General features: G+C 39.9%; 1 protein-coding gene across 1 annotated transcript; it reads left to right on the top strand.

Annotated features, from left to right (window-relative positions):
* The first annotated feature begins 10630 nt into the window (after nt 1-10630).
* Nucleotides 10631-14287, top strand: SMIM30 (small integral membrane protein 30). The gene is made up of 2 exons (XM_054631494.2): nt 10631-11030; nt 11819-14287. Exon 2 carries the CDS (start codon nt 11890-11892, stop codon nt 12073-12075), a length of 186 nt encoding a protein of 61 aa, XP_054487469.2. The 5' UTR covers nt 10631-11030; nt 11819-11889; the 3' UTR covers nt 12076-14287.
* The last annotated feature ends 13576 nt before the right edge of the window (nt 14288-27863 follow it).

Genomic DNA, 27863 nt, shown 5'->3' with positions numbered 1-27863 from the left:
ATTATTGTCACAATGACTTGTTCTTGAGGTTTTTAGACCAAGCACAGAGAAAAAAGTGTTCCTGTGCAATCTGAAGGACTACAACGTGGAAAACTTTCAGTAACAGTCGTTGACCTTTCACTGTAGAAAACTGTCAGAGCAGTGAAACTAAGAATGAGGATTTTTTTCAGTGGCTGCTGGGGTGTTATACAGCCTTCCATGTGTATACTAATTCAAATCCTGCCTGGACCACTATCCTTTCAGCCACACTCAGCTGACAATTACTCTGCTACAGTTCAATGATTGCCATCAGCTTTCTCCTGAAGAAAGCAAACAAAGAAATAAACAAAAAGTTAACTCCTAGCCTCTCTCTTCAGTTCACCAGTATAATCCTAGTTTTGTGAGACTTGCCCAGAGAGCCTCAGCATCAAAGCACAAGATGCCTGTTCTAGTTGCAATTAAAGTTACAGAACTGACCAGAAATTATTTCTTTACAGCAATAAATTTAAATGACGCCCATATGGCTTCACATCTGAACACTCACCAAAACAAATCTTCTGTTTTCTTTCCCATAGTATGAAGAATACAACCACTATCTGCAGCTCCAGCACAATCTTCTATCCATCAATACATTCCACCAGCACTTACATATCAATTGGCCTTGACATAGCTTTCTTTCTAAATCAAAATCAAACATTTTCACTCTATACCTCCTGTTAAAATATCAGTCCATGCTCCTATCATCTCTCTCTTTGACCCACACAATCTTCTTCCTTATGGCCTCCCCCCCATCTGCATAAATCTTTTCTGATGCATTGAAAATAATAAAATAAGCATGAAACAAAAGGACAATATTCTTAATGAAAGCAATGTCTAAACCAATCTGCATACAGCTATTGTGTTCCAAAACACACAGCCTAATGGATATAGGCTTTCCAATTTCCTGCAATCATGGATAAATAAGAAGCTACATTACTACAAGCTAGGAAGAGAAAGTGTGACTTATTATCTCAAATTGGACTGGAAATCATAAAAGAGTCAGAATAAATTTTGAATCCCTCAGTGCTTGACACTTCCAGAAGATGACAGATACAGAAAAAAGAAGACCCCAGAGACTATGAATATAAGCAATTAACATCACGTATTAAATATTTTCAAGATATTCTGCAATAACAACAAATAGGCAATCATTTAGTTTATCGTAAGTTTATCATTTAGTCAAAAGCATTAGAATGTAGATGCTCAGACAAAATTGGTATCAAATTCAGTAATCTTCTGTCATCCTTTTTTTTAGGAGTTAACTCTCTACATCCTCAGGAAGCATTGCATAATAGAACCTATTTTCAAATGGTCTTTATTGTAGCTGCCTTTTCTGCATGTTTGCATGTAATCACAAAGTTTGTCTGAAAGGCCTCTGTTTGCAGGTGTGCAATGGTACATAACACTGAGGCATAAAGCTCAGCCCCTATACACTGAAAATCCAACCTTAACACCTGGAAAAGTACTATAAAAAAGCAGGATACTAGTTGAAGGGATTTAGTGCCTTCTCTGTTTGCTGGGATACACATTTGGGGCTTGATCTGGCAAGGTCCTAAATGTGCTGCTCCTGACACTGTGAGCAATCAAGCACGTGAGTAAATTTAAACAGCTGACTCATTTCTTTGACTCTCTGTGTTCTATGTACATGCATTGGGTGGCATGTGACTGATGACTTCATGGGATATCAGCCAAAATGTGCAGACTCTCATACTGCTCAGACTAAGGGAGAAGTTAAACATCCCGAACACTTCAAGAGAATACATGTATTTATGCACAAACATACTTATACACATACACATACATATGTTTATATACATATAAACACAATTTTCTCTATGTATTCCATACATTTATATCTTCATGGTATTGCATATTTTGTCTAAGTGACAAAGTTTGAGTCTTGTCCTGCTGATACTGATGAGTTTACAGCCACAGATGAAATCTTTGCAGACCATATTTCTGGACACTTCTGAAGAGAAGTAACACATCCTTAATGCATAAAATGTGTAATTTTCCCTAGTACTGCTCTAGAGTTACACAAAACAGCAAATATTCCTTTAAGTGAAGTAGCCTTGATCCCATTTGAATTTGAGAATTAGTAAAATCAAATGTTTTGCAATTAAGGATGCTACAAATAAATTCTGAAATAGTGATGGAAGTATATATCTATATTACATATATTTTTACAGCTTCAATCACATCTTTATGATCTTTGAATCTCCACTGGAACATAAGGCCAGTCAGCACAGAAAAGATTGAACTCTGTAATTGCAAAAGACATTTCCTCAGACATTCACGGGCACTGTGGTTTTGGCAGGAAATTTCATACATCCTGACAGAGATGGTGCATTTTCACAAAAGTATTTTCCTTTTCTGTTTCCACATAAATCTGTGGAAGTTGCCACCATCTACAATGGGAACAGAAGTGGGAAAAAAAAGAAGGCACAGGATCCTTCCCTGACTTTGCTGTTGAACTTCTGCAAGAATTCCAGAAATTCATTTCATCTTTCCATGTCTTGATTATCTCAGATGCAAACTGGGGATAATTGTCCCCACTGTTCTTCATAACACACTACAAAATCCATACAGGAAAGCTAATATTTAAACAACACGCAAACTGGAAATCTATAAAAAAAGATTCCATTACTTTGGCTAGTGAGTTTGGATTGAGTGCTCTAATACTAATCTGGCTATCATTATTATTGTATTATTTTTATGTATATTATTACAAACATGCACATCTATATAGCTTCCATATTTCACATGTTTTAGGTTTTTATCACCATGGTCACTGAAGTAATTAAGGTGAGATTTATCAGTTTTAATTACATGTATTTAGAACTGTATTCCTCAGTTTACACACCCCCAGTGGTATTTCTTATGGCATGAATTTTCAGACTGGTAATAGAAGCTAAATAAATTTTCCCTTAAAAGTTTGTGTAACACGTGAAACACAAAGGCATTATGCAGTTATATTTTTCTGAATCACAGTGGTTTTTGTAAGAATAGCTGTGTATTTAGTTCAACAATGAAACTCAAACTGTTTTACTAATGAAAAAGGAGCAGGCTATTGAAAGCAGATAGTTGGCTCATTCAATGTGCCTCTCATGAATGATGCCACTTCCCTTTTGACTGGAAGTTAAATAACCCAGACTTTGCATTCTACAAAGTATTTATAGGACCTTCTGTGATAAAGATATAGGGAATACATTCCACAAAGAAAATAGAACTTCTTAGCTTGCAACAGCAAAACTTCAGCATTTACCAAACAATTTTATGTAGCTTCTAGCTTCATCAAAATTACTTTTGATGAAATTATTTATAGGTTTTCCCATGGGCTTACTACTACCATTGGACTGCTGCACAAGCATCAGAAAATTTATGAAATTTTGGTAATATTGGGAAGAACAATTACTTGTTTTTAGATACAGGTGGATTCATTGGCATACTGAAGGCAATGGGAAAACTCCAATATCACACAATAAGACAATACTTTAGATAGGGAATTCAAGAAACCTTAAATAAAAACATCCAAGGTGAACATCCATATTTTAATTAGTTCCCAATAGAGTAATCGGCACCTATGACTTCTTTCTTTAAAGAGTAGTTATAGTTTCATACTATATGTCTCAGATATTTTTATTCTTTCCCATTTTTATTCTTTGGGCTTTGTTAATTTTTAATTCTGTGAATAAATTTAATTACTTCTTGCCTTGGATATAATTCCATAAAAATCTGTGTATCAGGACTGTTCACTCTTCATGCAAAACAGCTGAGCAGCCTGGTCCCTGACCAGGTTCTTCACAGTGGACCATGACAAAAGGGTTCTGAAAGATGTAAGTCAGTCTTAAAAGATTGCTTAGAAAAAGTGCTGAGCTGATGACCAGAAATAGCGAGCTGCATTTTTAAAGACCCATTGCAAGAACTACATAAAAGCATGTTACAACTAGTGACCCAGAAGCACAGAGTATTTAATGAGTGGTTACTTTAAGAGTCGCCAAGGGGTGTATAAATTCCTCCCAAACCTCTCCACTCCTCAGATGAGTGTAGAATTTATAGGGCATAGCAACATAGTAGGGACATTGTTTTTGCCAACAGCATGCTCAGGTGTGTTAGGAAAAGCATTGCCAGCAGTTAAAGGGAGGTGATCCTGCCACTCAGCCACTTTGAGACACTGCTGGACTGCTGGGTCCAGTCCTTTGCTCTCCAGTACAGAGGGACATGGATATGACTGGAATGAGTCTAGAAAAGGGCCAAGAAGGTGACTAAGGGTCTGAAGCATCTGGCATGTGAGGATAAACTGAAATTAGAGGGATGCACTAGCTTGGTAGAAGGCAGGCAGGTTGTTGGCAATGCATATACATATATGCAGGAGTGAGTATACATACCTGATGGGGGCTTAAAGAAGAGAGATCCAGGGTCTTTTCAGTGATGCCCAGTGACAGGGTAAGAGACAATGGGTTCAAACTGAAATAAAGAAAACTCCATTTAAATATGAAAAAACTTATTCACCATGACAGATGATGAAACACCAGCAGGTTGCCCAGAGAGGGTGTAGAGTATCCATCCCTGGAGCTATTCAAAACCAGGTGGTTGGACTAAGTGACCTCCAGAGATGCCTTTCACAGTCAGCCATTCTGTTATTCTCCTTCCCTAGGTAAGGAATTTTGGCATGTAGCACAACTCCTCCTGAATTTTGTCCCTTCATCTGACAAAGATACACTACCTTCAGCCTAACTGCAATTTCTTGTTTTCCCAAACCACCTTCTAATTTCAGCAAACATTTCTTGGACACTAATCTTGAATAAAACATATTTTAGCATGAAAATATGAGGGACAATTTGTATAATATCAGTTTTTTCATTTATAACTAACATGCTTAGATTTAGATGGCTCAAACTCCATAAGAAGGTAAACTTTATTTCTAATAAAACCTAAAGACTGGGGGGGAAAAACCACCACTGTGGGTATTTTCCTGTAAAAAGGTATCTAAATGTTGATTATATCTAGATTTGAAATGTACGATTACATAAATTTATGATGTTAACATCAATTTATTTTTCAAGAAACTTCTACTTGTAACAACCATATGCACAGAAGTCAAGAAAATGTCTGACAGCATAGCTTGGGAAAAAAAAGATGCACTATAGAAAATAATGTGATGTAGATGACAGCTGCTACTCCCCCTTTAACTCTTATTCAACTTCTCTTATGTTAAATAGTATCTTCTTTTATTTACCATTCAATACTAACCAAGTTGTCATCACCAGGCCCTCTGAAGCTGAACTGTTTCTGCTGTATACATTTTACTGGATAATATTGGAAAATACATTTTTCTCAAAAAGAACTAGGCAAACGATATAAAATATTCAAACTACTTGTGGAAGCACTCTTGAAGAATGTGAGAACATCTCAATAGCTTACAAGAGTACAAACACTGAAATCAGGAAGACTAGATTCAGACTTTACTTTCTCAAGGCTGGAGGCAGTTTGGATGCATCATTCTAGCCATCATCTACCTCTACTTTTGTTATGCTTCTACAGAAGCCCAAGAAACCAGCTTCTTACAATCCACAAAAAGCATGACAGTGTTCATAATAATCACAGGGAATTCCCAGATTTGCCACGATTGACGAGTGGCTCTCACATTGCCCTGTGGAGTTCAGTGGGGAAGTCAATCAATGGGTGTTTAACTCTGGCTGGCATCCTCTGCACTCACTCCTGCAGTCTGGCTGCTCCTGCCTCCTGCCAGCACCAACTCCAGAGCTTTTTTTATTGCAGGGCTGGCAGCTGCCTGCATGTCTCTCTGCTCCAGCCAGCGCTGCACAGAGACATCTCTCAAGTGCTGGCAAGAGAGCTCAAAGAGATTCCAGCAGGCAGAGGAGATCCCCTGCCAGGCTAAAGGACTGAGGAAAAAGGAATCACTGGGCTTTTTAATCCTTTTTTTTCATGTCCCTATAAAGGACAGCAGGAAGTACGTGACCCCAAAGGAAAGAATTTTCTATCAAAAACAGCACCATTCTTTCTGTAAGCCTTTCTGTGCTCTCAGAAAGAAGCAACTTTTGCTTCTTGAAGGGATCAGAAGGAGTCTGCCAGGGTGACAAAAGAAAAGGAGAAGTTAACCTCCTGACAATGATAATAGGTTAAGCCAGTATGAAGGAAGCTTATACTGCAAAGATCTTCTAGGACTGAGAAGAAAATTGTCTTTGGTTCAGCAAAAGAAGAAATGCAACACCAGAGGATTAAAAAGAGAAGGAACACAGTAAAAACGAGAAAACAAAGAGACGCCCCTTTGCAGCAGCACTTTGAATAAACAAAGCTGCAGGGGGCACAATGAGAGACAGGACATGACTAAGCCATACAGGCAGAGAGAACTGTTAGTAGGCCTGTGCTACAAGCAGTAAGACTTCAACACAATCGAGTGGGAATTAAAAGAGAGGGAAGATGAAAACATGAGTCATGGATGATACTCAAAACTATTTGTAAATAGGAGCATCCAGGGCACAATCTCTAGACAGTCAAAAAACTGAAAAAAACGCAGATGGAAGCCTAGCACATCCCCAGCAGCAGAAGAAAGAGGAGCCAGTACTAAAGACTCAAAAAGCAAAAGAAGAAATGGGAAAGGACATTTTTTTGGAAGTGCACTGGGGTTTTTTTAAGTGTTTGCTGGATTTGGGAAGAGGAATGAGTGTTTCTAAAGCAGTCCATCACTCAGAGCCAATGATGAAACACAGGCCTTTATGTCTAAGTTGTGGAGATATCCACATGATATCCAGCTGATGGAGGAAGGATTGAGCCATACTGAAGGAGATGTAGGATTAGAGAAGTTTTGAACAGCATGTTTGGAGAGGTTAGAGATGACAGGAATAAAATAGATGAAGTGATAGGTACAGGAAGGGATTCCAATGGGTGTTTTTATGACAGGGATGATTTTTGACTACCTACCTTTATTTGAGAGGAAACTTAAGGACTTTGAGAAATAGAAAGGAAAAAAGGCAGGAAGAAGTAGACACATAGGATAGGAGGGGAAGAGATAATAAGAGATGAAGTAAGAGAAACAATGAAATCAACATCTGTGTGACAGACCAAGAAGTAAATATAGAAAAGGTTAATGATAGAAGTAATTAATTCTGTATTTAAACTTTGGATTTTTTTCTGCAGAAGAAAATGAGATGGTTGCAGTAGAGCCTATTTGTTCAAAGAAGGAGAAAGACACCGTGAAGTCCAAATGAAGAAAGTAATGTTTTTTTTAGGAGAAAAACTGGATGTAGATCTATGACTGAAGTGAAAAGATGAGAACATAGTGATAGTCAGCTAAAATGTCAGATTAAGTATCATCAGAGAAAAGTAGCTCAAGGGTGAACATGTGCATGCAGAAGTGATAATCACTGCCCCATAGTCAGCATCTTATCTACAACCAGAGTTAGCCTCTTTCATTACAGCAGTGCAAGTGATGTCCAAAAATTATTCAGAAAGCTCCTCAGACATGCTCATTTCAGCCAGGGTAGAGTTAATTTTCTTCACAGTGGCTGGTATGGGGCTGTGTTTTGGATTTGTGGTTTACACAGTGCTGATCATGTAGGGATGTTTTTGTTGTTTCTGAGCAGGGCTTACACAGAGCCAAGGCCTCCTCTGCTTTTCGTACTGCCACACTGGCAAGGGGGCTCAGGGTCCATGGGAGGCTGGGAGGTGACACAGCCAGAGCAGGTGACCCCAACTGACCGAGGGGACATTCCAGACCATATGACATCATGTCAGTATGTAAAGTGGGGCAAGAAGGAAGAAGGAGATGACATGTTGGAGTGATGGCATTTGTCTTGCAAAGTGTAGTGGGTTGAGCTTGGCTGGGTGTCAGATGCTCCCCCAAACCACTCTATCACTCCCTCTAGCTGCTTCCCACAGAAGTCATCCCTGTAGCCCCTCTGCTACCAAAGCTTGGCCATGCAAACCCAGTGCACCAAGTAACTGCTATGTGTGAAGGGGCCGTCCTCTCCTGGGGATGGCTGAACACCTACCTGCCTGTGGGAAGCAGGGAATTAACTCCTTGCTTTGCTTTGTCTGGGAGTGCAGATTTTGCTTTCCCTATTAAATTGTCTTTATCTCAACCCATGAGTTTTCTGACTTTTACCCTTCTGATTCTCTCTCCCAAACCTGCTGGTGGGGCAAGGAGCCACTGGCCATGTGGGGCCAGGTTGCTGGCTGGGGTCATATCAGCGTGGTCATGCAATAAACAAATGGCTCTCAAAAAACTAGATAAACCAAAAAGGAGGAAGAAAAAAACCAACCCAAAAACCCCACAAATACCCCCTTCAGGGTGTAGCTGATTATAACTTTTTCCGCTCCAGATAGTACACTTTATTTTCAATTTTCAGTCTCACAATATACCTACCTCCTTAGCCTTGTGTTCAAAATTTACAAAGCTTTAGCTTGTCAGCTCTGGGAATTCTCTGACTTTCCTCTGAATATTAGTTACATAATAGCTTGAGCAAAGCAATCAAAGCAGTGATAGGTCAAAAGGAAGATTTGCCTGAGGTGATGCAGGAAGTTGATGGCAGAGCTTGAAGCTGAATACACATTTCTCTGCTATTCCGACAGCACAAAAACCAACAGAGCCTCCTTGACTGTTTGGATTTTGTTGGCTTCTTTCCAAAGAAGCACTGTTTCTGAAGCCAAAGCTACAAAATGCAATGGCATTGAAAGAGCTAATAAGCCAAAGAGGTATCCCCAAATGGCACTGTTTTCTAGCTTTCAATGGCACTTCCATGTTACTAATAAATTATATATCTTACAATCAATATTTTCTACATGCATGCTGTACTTTGTGTCATTTCAACTGCCTGTGAATGCATACAGTTCTTGAGATACTAAGCAAAGTCTTTCTCTGGGATGCTACATTCCTCACCTTCAAAATAGTTAGCTCCAAAAATGCCACAGGTTTTTGCTACTGACATTTCTAGTTACAAAAGGTAGAGTTGAAAGTCATTGTTCAATCCCTCTGTGTCTGTTCTGTGGGACTAAATGACAACTTAGTAAAATTTTAGTTGGTAAGTGGTGGCAACAACAAATACAGCACTGGAATTTAGAGGGATGAATTCAACATTTTTTGACATTGCAGAACAGTGTAACATTTACTTGTCAACAGTGCAGGATGCAGTTAATAGACTAAGCAAGGAACTAAGAGGGCCAGGACTCCAAGGCCCACTCTTCTGAGGTGACAGCAGTGATTGAGATGACACATCCTGCACTTCAAATTGCACTCTTCAGGTTCTTCAGGGGTTATGATTTATCTGTGACTGATTAGGAAATGGGCTAGGCACCATGGTCTTACTTCTCCATGCTATAATGTTCTCAGAAATTTCCAGATTTTTCTCCCATGAGTTTATCGGGCATCAGCTTATTGAGAAAATGTCTTCAGAACTGAACATGAAGAATCAAGTATTTAAGAACTGAAAAACTGTGAAATAGGCATTTAATTAATAAAAAGGATGGTTACAAGTTCTACTGATATTCATTATTATTTGCATTATCAGAGTCTAGGCACTGCTGCTCAGAAGGATGATGCTTTCATCGTACTTGGAATAAAGAAGCAAAAAGATGTTTTTATCCCTGGAAATTTATTCTTTATGACAATTGATAGCTGATGGATCCTGACTAACGGGGAAAAGAAGGGCATAAATAAAAGAATTATCATTGGCACAATAGTAATATCCCACCTCAGATGTGTAAAGTTCCTATAGCCATGAGGAATGGCTGCTCAAAAGCAATTACAGTGAAATTTTATAAGGCAGAGGCAAAGCTCTAAGTATGTTGAATGCCCTATCTGGATCTCCATTTCTCTTTAAAGAAGCTCATCAGAAACTGTTTTGCTAAAGAGAAGTGTTTGTAAAAGTTGCTTTTTTTACAGAAGTCATAGGGAACATTGTGAGGACATGGGTTCTCAGTCATGAGTTAAGGCTTGTCATAATGAATTACAAATTCTATACTGATTTTGACATTAAATTAGCACAGTTTCTTTGGGTTATTTCTCTGAGCACTCCAAAGAGACATACTAGGAACTTATAATAATTGCTCACTGGTCTTTTATCTAAACTTAGGCACAAACCTTTGCCACTGAAAAATAAGACTGGGCTCTGCTTAGGAACTACCTAGAGCAACAAAACAGCCTAATATGCAATTTCTACAAGCAGCCTTATCCAAAGCATAAATAAGATAAAAACTGGGACAAGCTAAGATCTTGGGGAGTGCTCTCACTTAATTACCTGGTAATACTTCTCTTAGTATTTTTTGTTTTACAAGTCCACAGGCTGCTCTCCACCATATAAAACTGCTTCAGCTGCTCTCCTCAGAGTAGGAATTGGTTATGATGGCACATACCAGTACTGTTATCACAAGGGCCTAAATCTGAAATGATGCAAACTCATGGTAACTTCTTCTACTCGTTTATTTGTAGAAAAAAGATCAGACGACCAGCCCAAATCGGTGTGTTTCTATCCTTTCACTTCAATGGTGCCGCAGTGAGGGCAGCTGGCCGCTGCTCTCTGCTGACATTCTCACGGTCCCGTTTATCGCACCTCGGGCACTCCGGGGCTCCGGCTGGGAGCCGCCCTGGGGAGCAGCCGGCACCCCCGGCCGGGGCTGCCGGGCGGCGCCCGGCCCCGCCGCATCCCTCCAGGCCCAGACCGGCCTGGCGAGCACCGCTCCCGGGCCACCGGCGGGGCCTGGGGCCGCCCGGGCCGCTGGCGGCGGCTGTGCCCCCGAGCCGCCCCCGGGAATCTCGGCGGGCTCGGCGGGGCGCAGCGGGCGGGCGCCGCAGCGGGAGCGGAGCGGAGCCGAGCGGAGATGGCCCGGCCGGGTCACACCCGCCCCCGGCCGCGCCACCGCCCCTTCCTGTCATGGCCGCGGCCGGGCAGTGGCAGCGCGGCGGGGCGGCGCGGGCCGGCGCCTTCGGCTGCTGAGCGCCCCGCGGGCGGCGCGGAGCGGGGACCGCCCCAGGCCGGAGCCGGCGGCAGGAGGTGACTGAGGGGCACCGTGCGGGCAGGGCCTGCCGGGGGCTGCCCCAAAGAGCGGCCGCTCCGCAGCCCCGCGGAGGCGGGACGGGAGGCGCGGGCGCCCCGGGGCCGGCAGGGTCCGGCGCTGGCCCCGCCGGAGTGCGAGCGGGGCAGCCGCTTATTCGGGTGTCCCAGCGGGGTTTTTGTCGTGTGCACCCCGCGAACGAGCCATCCCCGCTTTAGAACTACTGCGGAGAGGGCGGTCCGGGGTGGTCCCGGCGCGCTCCTTCCTTGGGAGCGCCTTTCCAAGTTGTAGGAACCACGACGGACGTTTGTCCCGCAGTGAGGGTGACCACGGTGGCACTGCCCCGGAGGTAAAATTCACACCCTCCCCCCCCAGTGTACCGCAGTCTGTCCATGCTCCCGGATCCCGAGGATGGCCGGTGTTAGGAAGTGTGGGAGAGTGATGTGCAGCAGCCATCAGGCCCTAAACACCTGGTGAAACAGGCCCGCGTAGCAAGGCACCGGGTAAGCAGGCTCTGGTAGCTGCAGGCAGGAGAGCCTGTTCTGACTTTACCTCTCGGTAAGTCCTCAAAAGATTAGTTTCCACAGAGTTACATAACAAGATAGCAAATCCACTGTGGCTGTCTCATGATAATAAGTCATTTACTTTGGTAATTGGGAAGATAAAACCTAGATTTCATGAGCCCCACTCAAATACCTGTAATGCATCAGTCTGTTGGCTTTTGGCAAGAGAAATCCAGGGGATGAGGAAGGAAAATCATGTAACATTCCTTTTGTTTTCCTTGTAGATACCAGTGAAGTACCTGCTGTCCACCACTTTCTTCATTTAACTTCCCCTTGGGGTCAGCTGCTTGTCAGCATGCCTTCAACTGAGAACAGCTCCAAACTTTTCCTGGTCCTCGTGTCGCTGCTGCTGGTGCTGCCCGTAGTTGAAGCCCTGGATGCAGGAGATACCATTGCCTTCCTCCTAGGCCTCGCTGTCAGTGTCGTCGGATTCTGCGCCTGCCTTGGCTTGTACGCAAGGAGAAGGAATGGGCAGCAGTGACTTCAAGAAAATGCTCAGATGAAGTGAATTTCTGAACACAGCTTGGGGTTGGGTGTGACTGAGCTTTGGTTCTGGAAAACTTTCCAAAAAAATGTAGTAGATGTTTCTGCAAATCCCTCTTACTGTTCAGTATAACAGAGTAAAGATGGTACAAGACTGTACTAGTAAAAGGGATTTGTATGATCTGTCCTCATTACAAAAAGATAATTTTATATTGTTTGTGATTAAATATTGCCTTAAAGAAGGGTAGAAACGTTTTGAATGGGGAAGTAAAACTATAGAGAGGCTCACAGTAAGAGTTTATAAATTTAGCATGTGAGGGAGGCCATCAACAAGTTCCATAATTTTAGTTTCAATATTAAATCAGGAGGAAGCAGCTCTTAATCTTCCAGTCAAGATGACAAGAATTTTGAAATTAGTCCTAACCAGGTAGCGAGCGAGCAGACTGCTCTAACTTGTGTGCTCATGCTCATGTTCTCTGTAATGACAGTTAACACCTAACAGCTCACTTCTGCTGTCACATGGATGAGACTTAAGAGAGCTAAGGAAACATGAAAGGTTTTCTTTTTTTCCTTTTAGAATATTTTTAGAGTATTTTTTATTTTAGAATATGCCACTCCTGTAGCCTGTATTCTAATTATCAAGTAGATACACCTAAGAATGAGATCACCATTTTTACTTAACATGTATTTCACAGAAAAGTCCATGTAAGGCTATGTAAATCAGATTAGGAATATGGGCCTTGTCTCTTGTTTGTTTTTTTGTACTCAGCTTTTTTCTAGGCACACCAGTTTTAAGGCTTAGTTCATTTGATTTCTACACTTTTTTCTCCAAACCTGAAGACTTAACTATTTTGATGAGGAATTTGTGTATTTCTGCATTAGAAGGTTATTAGAACTATAACAAGACCATTGTGCATATGTTTCTTTTACAATGTAGAAAGAACTTGCTAAAATTCTGGGTTTAGTCCATTGTTCGTGTGGATTCCTTGTGACAAACCTATGTTGCTAGTTAAACATTTAGGCTTCTCTAACTGATGCATATGACTTCCACAGAAGATTGGGACCAAAACCAAAGTAAAAACTCCTGGTGCAAAATGGGAGATGTAAACAGTCTTATTCTATTCATGTTCAGTCAGATTGTGTTGTATATGGTTGAAAGACAGTAGTGTGTCTGTTTCTGTAAGTACCAAAGGTGAAATGGCTCAGCCAAGAATGTCTGCCACAAGTCTCTCTGACTTGTTAGGGTGTTCCAGCTTGAGCCAAGGAGCACAATCTGTAACAGAAGCAGAATAAGGAGCATAGGAAGATGAGCTCTCCACAGCTCAAAGAATTTCCTTCTGATCTTGTGCTGTGGATGCTGCCACTCTTTACTAGAAATCTTGGCTTTTATCTTTCAGAGTTATGTGTTTTGATTTTTGTATTCTTCTACTTCCTCTGTGCCTCTGTTCAGTAGAGCACAAAGCAATGGCTATGGGCAGGTCTTATGTAGGTAATTGGGTGGGCAGATATGTTCTCCAGATCCTGATTTCTGCATGCCATTTTTGGAAGAAAGGGACAGAATGCACAATTACCATGTAGAAATGAAATGTACAGCCCTAAGAGGACCTTCAGACAGAGGTATCACCTTTGAAAGCTGCTTAGCAGCAGTAGATGATCCTGTTTGTGATAATTCAACTGGGTGGGTGCAAGCACAGATTGAAGTGTGATCTTGGATGTTCCAGCTAGCTAAACAAAAAAAAAAAAAAAAAAAAAAAAAAAAAAAAAAAAAAAAAAAAAAAACCTACTCAATTCACTTTATAGTTCCCAAAGTTAAAAAATATTGCCTAATTTTTTCAGTAAAATATTAGGTATTGCTCTTTCAATAGAATACATTTTAACACAAGCAGATTTTCACTGACTCCTTTATCTATACCTTAGAAAAGATCCCTGGCAATAGTTTCACAGGATTGGGCTACAGTTTTTCACTGCAGGAGAACAAAATTGTAACAGAGTTAATTATCCTCAGGCAATAGGGATATGAGACATTGTATTATTTGCCCAAGGCTGTATGTACTTCACTGAAAGGCGTTTGCCCAGCATAATGACTTTGTTTCCTGGATTCTGATAGAAGCTTTATTGTTAAAGACTTGCATTTGTCAATTACTTGAGTGTAAAATCAGATACCCCTGTTTTTCCTCTGTCTTAATAAACTTTGATGTATGATTTGTCAACAGCTTGATGGAGTAATTCTTATAAAAAGGAAAATTGAGATGACACAAGTGACTGTAACTGTTGGATTTTCTTCTGTTGACTATTATTTTGATACCTACTTTTGCTTTATGTTAGATAACTTTATGAATGAATGTATCATAAGGTATGATTTCAGTTAACATTTGTACTTCTCATGGTCCTATTACTTGTTTATCCCATTTCAGTAACTGTTACTTTAAAGCACCTCAGGGAGCTGGTCCCCTTAATTTGACACAGTCATCTTGTAGTTGCAAAGAATCCTGTTTGTCTGGTACAAGGAAAACTTGAAGTGTTTATTTTTCCTTTTGACTATGAGTTTTCAACATATCTTACGTAGTTGCCTTTATACCAGAAAAGCTATTTATGTCAGTTTTCTTGCTGGAGACACAAGGGTATAAAAGACCATTTTCTTTTGGCTTGTTTTGGGGTTTTTTTGGTTTTTTTTTAATGAAATACTATTTGAAGTTTTTTAAGAGCTAGTTTTATCCTAGCATTTTGTGAAAACGGTTCTAGATCTTTCAGGATTTCAGCTACTGCACAAATCAGTTCACTTTGTGCACTAAGCTAGTACTATTAGTAGCTGTTTTCAGAGCAGGAAGTAGAAACAGCCTGACAGTGTCCACCTCTTAACAAACACAACCTACCCTCTGATAAAAAACCTGCAGGACAAGAAAGAGTAGCTTTTGACTGCTATGATTTCCATATGCTTTAACAATAGTGTAGCTAAAACACCGCTATCCTAAAACATTGAACAGTCCACGTACAGTCTCTGTGAATGGACAGAAGGCCTTCACTTCTCCTGACATACCTTCAAGTGCTGCACACCAGGTAGGCCTTACCATTCTGCTGTGAGCAGCAGTACCTGGGGCTGCAATACAAAGGTTTCACGCAGTTCCTAATGCACTTGCTTCTCTAGGTGTGTCAATGCTGGTAAACCTCTTTCTCCTACTCAGATAAATCCTGCTGCTGCTGCTGCTGCTGCTGTTTTAATACTGTTGTGAGGCCTGGCAGTTCTATGATATCTTGCATTTGAGGACCTTTCTTATTTACAGGTATTAATGCTTGCATCCCAATTGTATCCTCGGAGCAAAGTAGAAGGAGAATCCCTGTCTTACGATGGAGTCACAGGAAGCAGTTGGCATCTCCAGGATACTCACTGATTTTTCGGGCTTGTGGTTCTCAGCCACTATGCCTTTCCATGGAAGCTGTCCCTGGACTAGCCCAGGCTCTTGTGTACTGACTAGACACAGTTAGACACAGCCTGAAACCCTGGTTCCTCTTTGCACAGTGCTCTTTACATAAGCTGTGTGAGAAGGGGAGTTCACTGTTTATAACAAGAAAAACATTGCTAAATGGATGAACCGATTTACACTAAATGGTAAATGCACTAATTATTATGCTACAGAAGTAACCTTTCCATTCATTTCTACATCTGATGAAAGGTTTGGCAGATCTAAACTGGTGTAATGATGAGATTGTTAGGAGTAGTGGAAAGGAGAGCTTGAGTCTGGTGTCCTCCCAGTTTACACTTGAACAAACAGTAAATGATCTGAAGTAACAGAAAGTATGTGTTGTTCACAAGATAAAAAAGTGAGACTACTAATTCAGAACCAAATGCAGCACAACACATGTTGGGCAAGATCTGATGTGACTACTGATGCACAGGACCCAAACTATTTAATTCCTGCCAAAATCAATGTTCAGACCTTTCAAGTGACAAGTTTTTAATACATTCGACAGTGACTACATTGCTAAATGTTCAGTTCTTAAAGAAAGTAATCAGTTTTTAAATTACAAAGATTTTCAGTTCACATGAATACACAGTAACACCAACTATTACATTTGGAAAACAAGTTTTCCAGCAAGCAACCTGAATTTACATACCAGGCATGATATGGTAAATAACATAAAAGTACATCTTTCTTTGAACTAAAATTAAAAGAACAATAAAATTATTATATAAAATTATATAGGCATTCAAAATATTTCCCAACCTTGTACTGTTTCCTCAGCTCAGTTTCTCTGTAATGGAACTTGAAAATGTGTGGGAAGCTCTGTCACATTGAGGTACAGGCATACTAGACATTCAGCAGAGCCTTTTGTTTCTGGATTATTCATCTGATCAGATCAAAACAGAGGTTTTCACAAAAAAGATAAAACCAAATGTCCCTTTAGTATGCTAAGCAAAGAGACACATATAATCATAGAATCACAGAGTGTTAAGGGGTTGGAATGGCCCTTAAAGACCATCTAGTCCCAACAGTCCCTGCCATATGGGCAGGGACACCTCCCACCAAACCAGGTTGCTCAAGGCCTTATCCAGCCTGGCCTTGAACACTGCCAGGGTTGGAGCATCCACACCCCCCCTGGGCAAACTGTTCCAGTATCTCACCACCATCACAGTTAAAACTTCTTCCTAATATCTAACCTAAATTTCCCCTCTTTCAGTTTGTACCCATTACTCACTGTCCTGTCACTACAGTTCCTGATGAAGTGTCTGTCTCTTGCTTCCCTTTAGGCCCCCCTCAGATACTGGAAACTTGCTATGAGGTATCTCTGCAACCTTCTCTTCTCCAGGCTGAAGATCCCCACCTTTCTCAGTCTGTCTTTTAGGGGAAGTGCTCCAGTCATGAGCTTCATGGCCCTCCTTTGGACTTGGTCCAAGAGTTCCATGCCCTTCTTCTGTTGGGAGCACCAGGACTGTACCCGGTAGTCCAGGTGGGGTCTCACAAGAGCAGAGTAGAACAGGAGAATCACCTCCTTCACCTGCTGGCCACACTTCTCTTGATACAGCCCAGGACACAGGTGGTTTTGTGGGCTGCGAGTGCACACTGCTGGCTCATGTAGAGTTTTTCATCAGCCATCACCCCCAAGTCTTTCTCTGCAGGGCTGCTCTCAATCACCTCTCCACTCAGCCTGTAGGTGTATCTGGGATTGCCCTGAACCAGGCACAGGACCTTGCACTTGGCCTTGTTAAACTTCATGAGATGAGGTTCACATGGACCATCGCTCAAGTCTGTCGAGGTCGCTCTGGAAGGCACCCTTTTCCTCTGGTGGGTCGTCTGCACGACGCAGCTTGGTGTCATCAGCAAATTTGCTGAAGGTGCATTACACAGCATATGTGCAGGCCTGAAAGCAGAGTGCCCTCCATTAGACCTAGGAGCTGCAAACATTAGAGGCAGGGAAGAGAGAATTGTGTCCACAAGCACATTGATGCAGAAAACTAGATGTTGCTGCAGGGTTGGGTTAAAGTTTGTGTTCTGCTTCAGTCTTCCTGTATTGGCTATGTTCCTCCTCACTAGTCATTGTCTTAGAATTTCAACTGGAACCAACAGTACTGGCAGCTTTCTCAGTAAAAATTGTAGTGCTTCATTCAAAGCACTAAAATTTTACATACATCTTCATACTCCTATGCTCCACTTGGCAAGTATAAAAGCATGAAAATTATCTTCTTTTCCTGAACAGAGCTAAAACACTGCAGAGGAACTCAGTTCTGCAAAACTTAGAAGAGAAGGGTCTGTCTTTTTCTTCTGTTTTTCCATTCTTCTGTTTGTGCAGCTGATTGTACACACTGTGATAGTGCTAATAATAAATAACTCCATGTCATTCCCTACCCTCTCACAGAAAAGCAACCATCCTAAAACATGACTGATTTTAATCTCAGCAGAATCAAGGTGAAGAAAATGGTCGCTTTATCAAAATCTGTTCACTTTCCATTTCATGAGTTACCTGTGAAATGAGAATGTCTTTAATTCTAGAACTTTTCAAGGACATTTTCTTCCAACATATTTCTGAACTTATATGGTTATGGAAATTACATGCTCAATACCTGCACTTATTTTCAGTCTTTAACCTAACATGATTGTTGATAAAGGCCCATGGTATCACTTTTACATTTTATTTTTTATCTTCTCAAATGACCTGGAAGATCAGCAGAAGCCATATTGACTCATTTTTCCTCAACAGCATGTATTTATTTCAGCATCTGTGTGAAAAGCAAGGAACATTTAAGCTTTTCAGAACTGTGATCTTTTCGGAAACACCATTTGTGATCAAATTCCAAAAGTCTATCCAGTATTTGCAGACAGTGTATAATCTATAAAGTGGTATATATCTACTGAAAAAAAGAGAAGACATTTTTCATAAAAATTAATAATAAAAAAAATAAAATTAAGGATGTTGATTGAATATATGGAGCGGTAGCCAATAACAACCGACTATTCAGCACTAAATGTCACACAGACATCTTTCATCCTATCATATTTGCAGAATACAATATAGTATTGCAGGAAAAAAATCATAAATCACAAAAATATATTTTATATTAAAAATTTTAAAAAAGTGCTTTTCAGAGAATAAGTGCATATTATTTGTAATAATTATGGCTCTAGTGCAAATCTCAATTAAGTCAGCCCAAAAAAATTTATTGTCTTAAATTGAATACAAGCTCTTCTAAAGGGGTGACCATACTGCCTTCTGAATCCCACACAACTTTGCCACAGCCATCCCCCATGCCAGGGCTCTGGCAGCAGGCTGTCCTGATGCACAGGATGCTGGCTAACCTCAAATCCTGCCTAGGAAGCGACAGGCAGCTGTGTCTCCCTGGGTGCCAAATGCATGCCCAGGCCACTGCTACCCTCTTGCTCCATAGATTCATCTCCTACTGTGAAGAAAGCCAAATAGGTGATGAGCTATTTGTTTAAACTTTCAGGAATAGCTGTGTGGCTGTTACATCTTTAACCTTCCATGCAAGATATCACATTTCAAAATTTAATATTGTTGGTACAAAAACCCAGTATATAACCCTTTAAAATACAGCATCCATGTGGGCTGGGGTGAATACATCTAGGAGAAGTAGAAAAGCAGAGGACACTGTCAGATGAAAGGATATTCTAAATTGTCCATCCAAAAAAAAAGGGAAAACAGAAACGATCTTTGGGAGCCAAGAAATGTACAAGGTGACCTCCAGAGGTCCTTTCCAACCTAATTTACTGTATGATTCTATGAAATCCTAGTTGTAAATGGGATGCATAAACAGAAGCTCAATTCATTCGTATCTTCATTGCAAACAAGGATATATTTGTGGTGAACAAATCTAATCACAGTGTGAGCCCATAGGGAACCTGACTGCAAAAGCTGTGAGGCTGTTCAGTCATCATGTAAGACCACAGAGAAACCAGATGTACCAAGATTCTCCCACTGTGCCTAGCGAAACTCAATCCCTGAGGCATTAAAAGGTTATGGAAAAAAGGGAGAAAATGCAACACATGTACACTAATCCTCTTTATGAAGTGGGATTTTTAGGGATGGGTTTATGGGGCTAGTACTGTACTCCAAATGGAATTCAACTGCTTCAGTGTAAAGCCTCAAATGTGAATTATGTCAACTCCTGCCCAAGTCAACATTTTGAAAATATTAAGATTTGACAGCCAGAATAAAAGACCTTGTTGCATATGGAGTTCCCATTGGCATCAGTGGGAGTTCAGGACAAGGTCAAATACAAAATCCAGATTTGGATGCAGTAGATACCTTGATAGGGTGGAGGGGTCCCTGCATTTGACCAGTAGTGCACCTTGCACCAGATGGTGCTCGTCGGGAACTGCAGCCACGTTAGTCTCCATCTACATCTCTTTCCTTAGAAAAATATTAGCTGAATTATTTATTGTGATAACTGAATACCAAATTTTCATCTGGTTTAAAAACAGCCTGAAGTTGCTGAAATCAGTGCAGTCATTCTGATTTAAATTCATTTTGAACAGAAAACACAAGAGGCTTCATTCTGACCTTGCACCAGCCCTTATACTACTGTGTAATGCAGTAGAATTATTCTTGATTTCCATTTATGTGAAAATCTAATTGGTTCTTAAAATAGATTCTGTCTTTTTTTTTTCTCTCAGTCTGCTACCAGTAAATTATTTGACCTACATCTTAATAAATATTAGGAAAAAAATTCTTCTCCCCACACTTATTCCACAAATACACTTTAGAACTTGTGTATTCACCTTAGACTCTACTTTTTTCCCCCCCAACATTTATCAAGAAAGGCAAAGGAAAATCAAGTCAATGCACTCTCAGGGACACCATACTAATATAAAGTGCCTGTTTGCTCACTTTTAATGTATGTGTGCCATACATGACTGATGTACATCTGCTTACCTTGCTGCCTTGTTGTTCTTACGATTTCAGAAATAAAAGCAATCTGTGTTTGTGGGAAACTGTTCCTTAGGAACTCCTTTCACCTAGTCTACATGAGGTTCTGTGTATTAAATAAGTTCTTCATAGATTTTCTTTTCCTGTCCAAAAGTAACACTGAAATCCCAGTAAAAAGGATTACATGCTCTCAATTTCAGAAGGGCCAGCAAGGAAATTATTATAGCTATAGATAGAAATGTAAAGGACTAGAAATCTGAAATTTCCTGAGTTTTGCCAGAGATTTCTCTGCTTAAGTCCCAATTGATTTAATGGGAATTAATAATTAAAATCCCTTCTACTTCCAAAGGGATGCTGACCTTCCAGTAGTGAATTTAAAGCATGTGATCACTTTATGTACACTACCAAAATAATCTGAAATTGACTGTACATAATAATTGCCAGTCTGCTGCCTTAATATATCATAATGTCAACTGTTGTAACTCAGGACAATGAAAGTTGCCCAATTCACTGCAAAATACAGGCTTTGGGAAATAAATGTCCTAGAAACAGGGCAGAAGCACTGACAGACATACCTTAAATGTACTCTTTCACACAATAGTAGCTAAGCAATTTGGTCAGTAAGAACTCTATGTCCTCTTACAGCACTGGGTTTTTGTTTTTTCATTATCTGTGTTGCATCCCCACTTTCCTTTTGTCCTGTGCTTCAAAATCTACAACCTGGTCTCACAAGAAATATATTCTAAGTAAATGAACCATAAGAGTGAAAAAATGTGTTTTTCATTTTTTAAACAGTTAATCCCTGTCACCTGCTTACAGGAACTATTTCTGGTCTTATTTCAAAGGCAGAGAAAGATGTAGCTTTTATGAAACTGGGACATTTGTAAAAAGTATTATAAGTATATATGTTTCTTTAAACTTGCTACCAAAGTAATAGAAACCCATAAACTACACTGTTTCCAAAAGGATGCTTCCTTCTAGGATGCTAACACAGAACAGATCAGAACAAATCTTTCACCATCCCCTGGTAGAGAGGCTTAAGAAATCCTTTCGCAAAACTGCTATATAATGCACTATTTTCACATCACAGCATACCTAAGCCTTAAACCATAATGCTGAGTCAAAGTCTATTAGACTTGGATCTCTTTCTTCATTTTAGCACTTGGAAGTTCAATGTTAAAGTCTCAACATATTCTTAGTACAAGCAATTATTCATCCTCTTACTCTTCTTGTATTTTTCAATTTCAGAAGCCCCCAGGCATGAATTAACATGTAGGCTTTTTACATTAAAAAGAAGCATTTTGCTTTCTGTTTTGAAAATGTATCTGTTCACTAGGCGCCATACTTGAATAACCATACCCCCAATTTGCAGATTTTTAAGTAAAGGTTAAAGAGTTTAAGGATTGCAAACCTACCTCACCTTAAAATAGTTTTGGTTTAAGTCTGTTCATAATTGTATTTTGAGATTGCCAAGTATACCGGAAGTCTGAAAGTTTCATAATTAAGGCCTTTACTTTCGCTCTCTCCAACTTCTCACTGCATCCACCAAAGGTTATCCCATGTCCATTTATTGTCTAACTAGGTTTGCCTAAATTGGTCAAAAATTAATTTGAATCTAGCCTTGCAATCTCACTAATTTCATGTTTTCAACTATCTCTGTCTGGCTGTGACAGCAAAAAATAACTTACATTCCTGCTACAAGTTTTTCCTCTGATTTCTCATGTCTTACTCAAGAACGGCCATTAAGTTACCGCCCCTTTTTTAACTTTTGCTTCTCTTCCCAAGACTGACCCACGTTTTGGTAACTAACCTATATGGGAATATAAATCATTCTGAGCAATTTCCAGCTCTTTATGTCTGAAGGTCTTCCATCTGATTTCAGCTTGCCGACATTTCATTATGTTCCATGGCTGACCTTGTGGCAGTGTCCTTTGAAAATTCAGTGCCCTAAAAAGGCCAGGAAAAAAGAAAGAACTTTCTTTTCATCAATATAGAGCATGCAAGTTGAAACAGATATATCTTGAGGACCCGTAAATTCCAAGAGAATTCATAAGTTTTACATAAACTCTTCAAATGGCCACAGTTTTGTTATGCATGCATATCTCTGAAGAGATATTATAACAATAGAGATATTATAATAGAGAGATACAGTATATCAACTAAATGTTCTGTTAGCTTTTGAAGCATTACATTATTACTAAATTTACAATGCAGCACAGAACTACACAACAGGTATGTTTTACTTGGTTACTGCTGGTACTGTACTGAGAGGAGCTGTTGTGTTGGCTCATTAAAAGAGCACTTTTTTGTCCACATACATATCTCCAATTAGGAAAAACAGATTAATATTATTTGGATCTCTTATTTCCACATTTTGTTTTAATAATGGAGAACAAATAAGTACAGGGAGACAATAAAATTATGCAGTGAGGAACTCTAAGAGCTTAAGAGGTAGTTTAATTATCTAAAACATGACTTCAGCAAAATCCTTCAAAAAAGGACCCAGCAATCCCTCACTGCAGCAACAGAAAGACTAACAGTGCTAACTTTTCAATTGACATTTGCCCTTTGAGCTTTAGGATGCAAGCTTTCCTTTCACATGCAGAACTGACCAAGAGTGTGCAGTGCAGAATCCCAGTGGTCCAGATGTGACACAGAGCATAACCTAAATGTCTGGCTCCCAGCAACGTCCCCAGCAGCAATGTCCCCAGCAGAGTGTGACCTGAGTGCTGTGTTCAGGTAAGGTACAGCAGCAGTAGTGAATGCCCCAGTGCTGCAGGAAATCCAGCTTTTTTTCCACCTAGTACTTACTGTCATTGCACAAAACAGAAGATCTGGAATTCAAGCCCAGTCTCCCAGCTTCATAAAAAGATCTCTGAAGTACTAGACAGTACAGTCCTGGAAAGCATGGTCTCCTGTTTATCCTGGATTCTCCAGCTATTAAAATGCAAGAGCAATGAGAGAGGGAGAGTGGGATGTGGGCAAAAGAGATTGACTTCCATGTTTGCTGCTTAGGATACCTGCCCCTTAGGGCAAGATTTAGGTCCTGGTCTCAGCTCCAGAGCCTGACATTATGTAATCAATGAGAAAACAAAGCAAAACCAGCACTAAACTATCTATGTAGCTGGGACGAGATTCTATGCATTTCTCCTGCCAGCAGACTGTCATATCTAGTACAGTGCAACATCCTGATTCTGCTCAATGTTTCACACTTTTCTTTACATACCACACTCATACATTGCCTGACCACATGCAAATACTGGTCCAATTTAGCAAAAGATACTGCCATTTGCTACAGTTAGGCTTGACTAGTTTTGCAGGTGACATTTCAGATAAAACACTCATTCTTTCATACCTCCATGAAACAGGCAATGCAGTAGTAAATGAATATTTACAGTTTTAGAGTTACATCAGAGATACATTCATGCAGTTCCTTCTATCATGCACTCACAGTGCTGTTCTGATAGTATCTGCAGAATTCAAACTGTTGTGTTTCTTAAAAAGATGACCTACCTTTACTGAGAGACTGTTCCCTGCATCCTCATAAGTATAAAAACTTTAAATTATTTCTCCTTATTCTACATATAATTGAGACTATTTCATGCTTAATATCCAACAAACTGACAAAACAGGACCATGGCATAAGGTTCTAGATATCAAATTATTTGCAGTGAACAGTTAGCAGCTGATTTGACCTGAATATGCAAAACTATTTGCACTTTCTAGATCATAAGACCTAAAGCTTGGTAGTACAACATATATTCGTGGTAGCTGCTTGCAAAACCAATGTTTATCCTCCACCTCAGACATTACAGATTTGACTCTCCATTGTCTCAATCTTGTGCATTCAAAGCAATTATCACTCAGCAGTATACCTTTTAAAACAATTTATATTTTCTTTACAGAGCTTTACATCAATCCAGAGTCATTACACAATACTATATAATATACACACATATATATATATATATATATATATATCATATCTATGCATAAATATAGAAAGTGTACGCTCTAGGTGTTATCTTAAAACTTGAACAATAGATTCGTAGGAAGGCTAATGCCTAGATGTGAAGTGGTCATATCAGCAAAAAATAAATATTTCTTACATTGACACTGTTAATTTTTGTCCCTAAGCACAGCCTAAAAGACAGCTTTGAAAGATGTCAGTGACAGTTATCCTATTTTATCCTATTATTTTTAAATCCCCCCTCAGTATATTGCTAGAAATAGAAAATTCTATTGTCAAATAGTCTCTGTAATCCTACAACCTACTGTCCATGGTTCACCTCTAACCTACCTTAAAGATAGCAGAAAATGGAAGTATTTATGTATCCCAGCTCTACAAAAATGATTGATTTGACACATATCCCTCTGCACTGATAATAGTAATGCAAATAATTCCATGAGCACAGGAAGAAATGGTGCAGTAACTGCAGCAGAGGCAAGAGGAGCTCAGCAGTGTGGCTGTGGATCAGTTTGATGCTGAACAGGTCAGTAGGATGTGCAGCCTGTCCCAGAACCAGCATGGCCTTTGCTACCTGCCATTCTGCCCCGGGTGCAGAAACCACAGTGACATATCCAGGGTCCTGTTCAGCTGCACAGCTGAGCGTAGCCAAGCTTGGTCACCAAGACACCAAACAAGAAAGGGACTAGAACTCCAGGCCATGGCCACTTTTGGCCAGGAGATGAATCACTGTATGCTGAAGCCTCAGTTACAGACCAGGGTCCCTAGGGAGGTGTGGCCAGTCTGAATCTGGAGGCCAGCCAAGGGAAAAAGGTAAACTCTAGGACAAGCAGCCAACATCTACATTCACAAAATTTATAGGAACCTCACCAGCCTCTGAGACCTCTCTGCTCATGTATCTGACTTCACTAAAATCAGCCTTCAGATTTAAAAGAGAAGGAAGAAATATGTGTAAATTCACTTAGGCATTATATAGCTTTTGACAGAAGGTGTATGAAAAATAATGAACCATAATCACTCCTTTCATTGGGCCCAACTACATGCTAATAATCTCTAGTGAACCAACAGCACTAAATGGGATGAGAGAAAAACCTGCTAACCCAGCCATCACCCCAGCCAAAGAATATTCCACACATTTCCATATATGCTGGAAAATTATGAAAGAGCTTGGGATAGAGTAGGTTTTCATAACAGGTAAAGTTATGTGCATCTCACATGAGTCTCTCTGTGCTTTATATTGGATGCATAAAAATGTTGGACACAGCTCAGCTGGAAGAAGTCATCTTTCCCCTGTCTCTCAAGCATTTTCAAGTTTGTCTCTCAAGGCAAGCATTCTGTTCTGTAATGTCACTAACCCCATTCATTTTGCTCCACAGTGTTCCACTGGTGCCTATAATGGTGATAGGAAAAATGTGTTCCTGAATGCTGTGATTGGCACTGTTAATGACCATGACACTGCAGAGCTGCTCTGTGCTTCAGCAGGGTTAGCTGATTTCAAGACCTAAATTTCCATTTAGCAAGGTAAACCAGAAGTATTGTATAGCTGTGGGAAAGCATTTTACTGAAAATCAAATATTAAAATCGCAGAGACAAAAGGACTATAAAATATAATACCTGAGAAGGGGTAAGGTGCACAGAAAACACAAACCAAACACTTTGTTTAAAAAAGAAAATCTACAAGCTTTCTAGAGCTAACATACAACACTTCTAAAATCACTGTAACACTGTAGTAAATTAACAGAGCTTTCCATGTTAGTGGTTCTGGGGTGCTGGCTTGCATTGACAGGAAACCTTTTTTTGTATGGTATGCTCCTCTCCTACCCAAAAGTCATTGATACAGTGCCATATGGTAAGGTAGGGGAACAGTCACTGAAGAGGTCAAGGTTGCATAGCTGTGCATCAGAAACAAAACATCATCAGCATGGCCCTGGGTCAGTGCTCCCAATTCAACTTCTAAAGTCTGGAATACTTTCTACCTGTTTTTCACCAGATTGTTTTCATATTATTTGTTAGATAAGCCTCACGCAAAAATCATGTTTTTCACCCATGGTGATTTAGTAATGAATTCCAAATGTGTTCAGCTGCTTTCAAATATTTTGGTTGTTGGATTGTACCACTGTGATGTATTCGCATTACCGTATGTCATGCAGAGAAAAACAAATAGTGAATGGAATGTATTTACAGTGGTTGAAAGACATATTTTATTGTAGATTATACTAAAATATCTACAATTAATTGGATTAATTAAACAGCAGATGAAAATATATTAAATAAATGAATCACTATTTCTGTAAGACCATTCTGTATGTCTACGCATATGCTTCAACAAATCCCATCTACAAGATTTGGAAGGAATGGTATTTTATTTTTTGTATAGAGAAAGAAGAAAGTATTCTCCCTCCTGTTCCACATTCAATTATCAAAACACCAACAGGTTTTCTGGCATAGAAAGAGAGTGGAGAGACTGGATATAGCAGGAACTTTACTAAGTTTGGTTCGCATTCTCTTGATGTTCTGGCAAGAGGTTCTTTCTCCTACCTAGGTGTACAGGTAAAGGCAGTCTTCCTAAGGTCTGCAGCTGAGAGTCCTGCTGTATGCACTCTTACTGAGGCATCTTTACAGTGCTGCCCATCTTAACTAAAAACTATTGATGGAATAAGATTGTCAATGCTTCCCATTAACAAAACTGCAAGTTCAGAATAATTCACATTAAAAGACTTGTTATACAGAGACATAAGATAGTGCCTACCTTCCACTATGAAAAAAATCTAACCAAACAATCCAAAACTTGAACTAAACAAATTGCATAAAGATTACATTTTGAATATTACATTATTTCTATATTTGCATGGAGAGATCCAAGATGAAAGTATTAGAAAAATACTCTTGAGTATTCTCAACCGTTCAAAAATACTATTGCAACAAATGTATCATCTTGAAACTACTTCAAATACTGTGAAGTTCCTTTTTTTCCTTCTATGGAGCTCCATCATCGATCTGCATCACTGTGGATGTGACTGGCTTTATCTTTTTTAAGTCGCTTGTTATCACTCATCCTTGGCCATGAAAACAAGCATTTCAGTAATTCTTCAGCACAGCACAATACATATATGGTGCACAAACAACAGAGACAACATATGAACCTTTCTTTGACTCACTAACATTCTCTTTTCTCTTTTTCCCTCTAATCATATGTGTAAAACTACCATTTCTGAAGTCCAGCATTTTAAAAATGTATCTTATCTTTTTGCAGACACAACTAATTAGCAGTGCAATTTAACATTGCTAATTACCCATGGCCATAGTTAAGTTCATTTGCACTTTTAACTACCTGATATGCAAGTGAAGTCATGTAATTCCATGTCCACACTACCTAAATTGCACAATAACTGAACTTAACACTGCAACACTGATGTAGCAGTTTATCTACAAAACCTAAA

Source organism: Agelaius phoeniceus, chromosome 5 (assembly GCF_051311805.1).
Source record: "Agelaius phoeniceus isolate bAgePho1 chromosome 5, bAgePho1.hap1, whole genome shotgun sequence".
Classification (NCBI taxonomy): Eukaryota; Metazoa; Chordata; class Aves; order Passeriformes; family Icteridae; genus Agelaius; species Agelaius phoeniceus.
The sequence above is the reverse complement of the archived record's forward strand: the minus strand, read 5'-3'. Positions and strand labels throughout refer to the sequence as shown.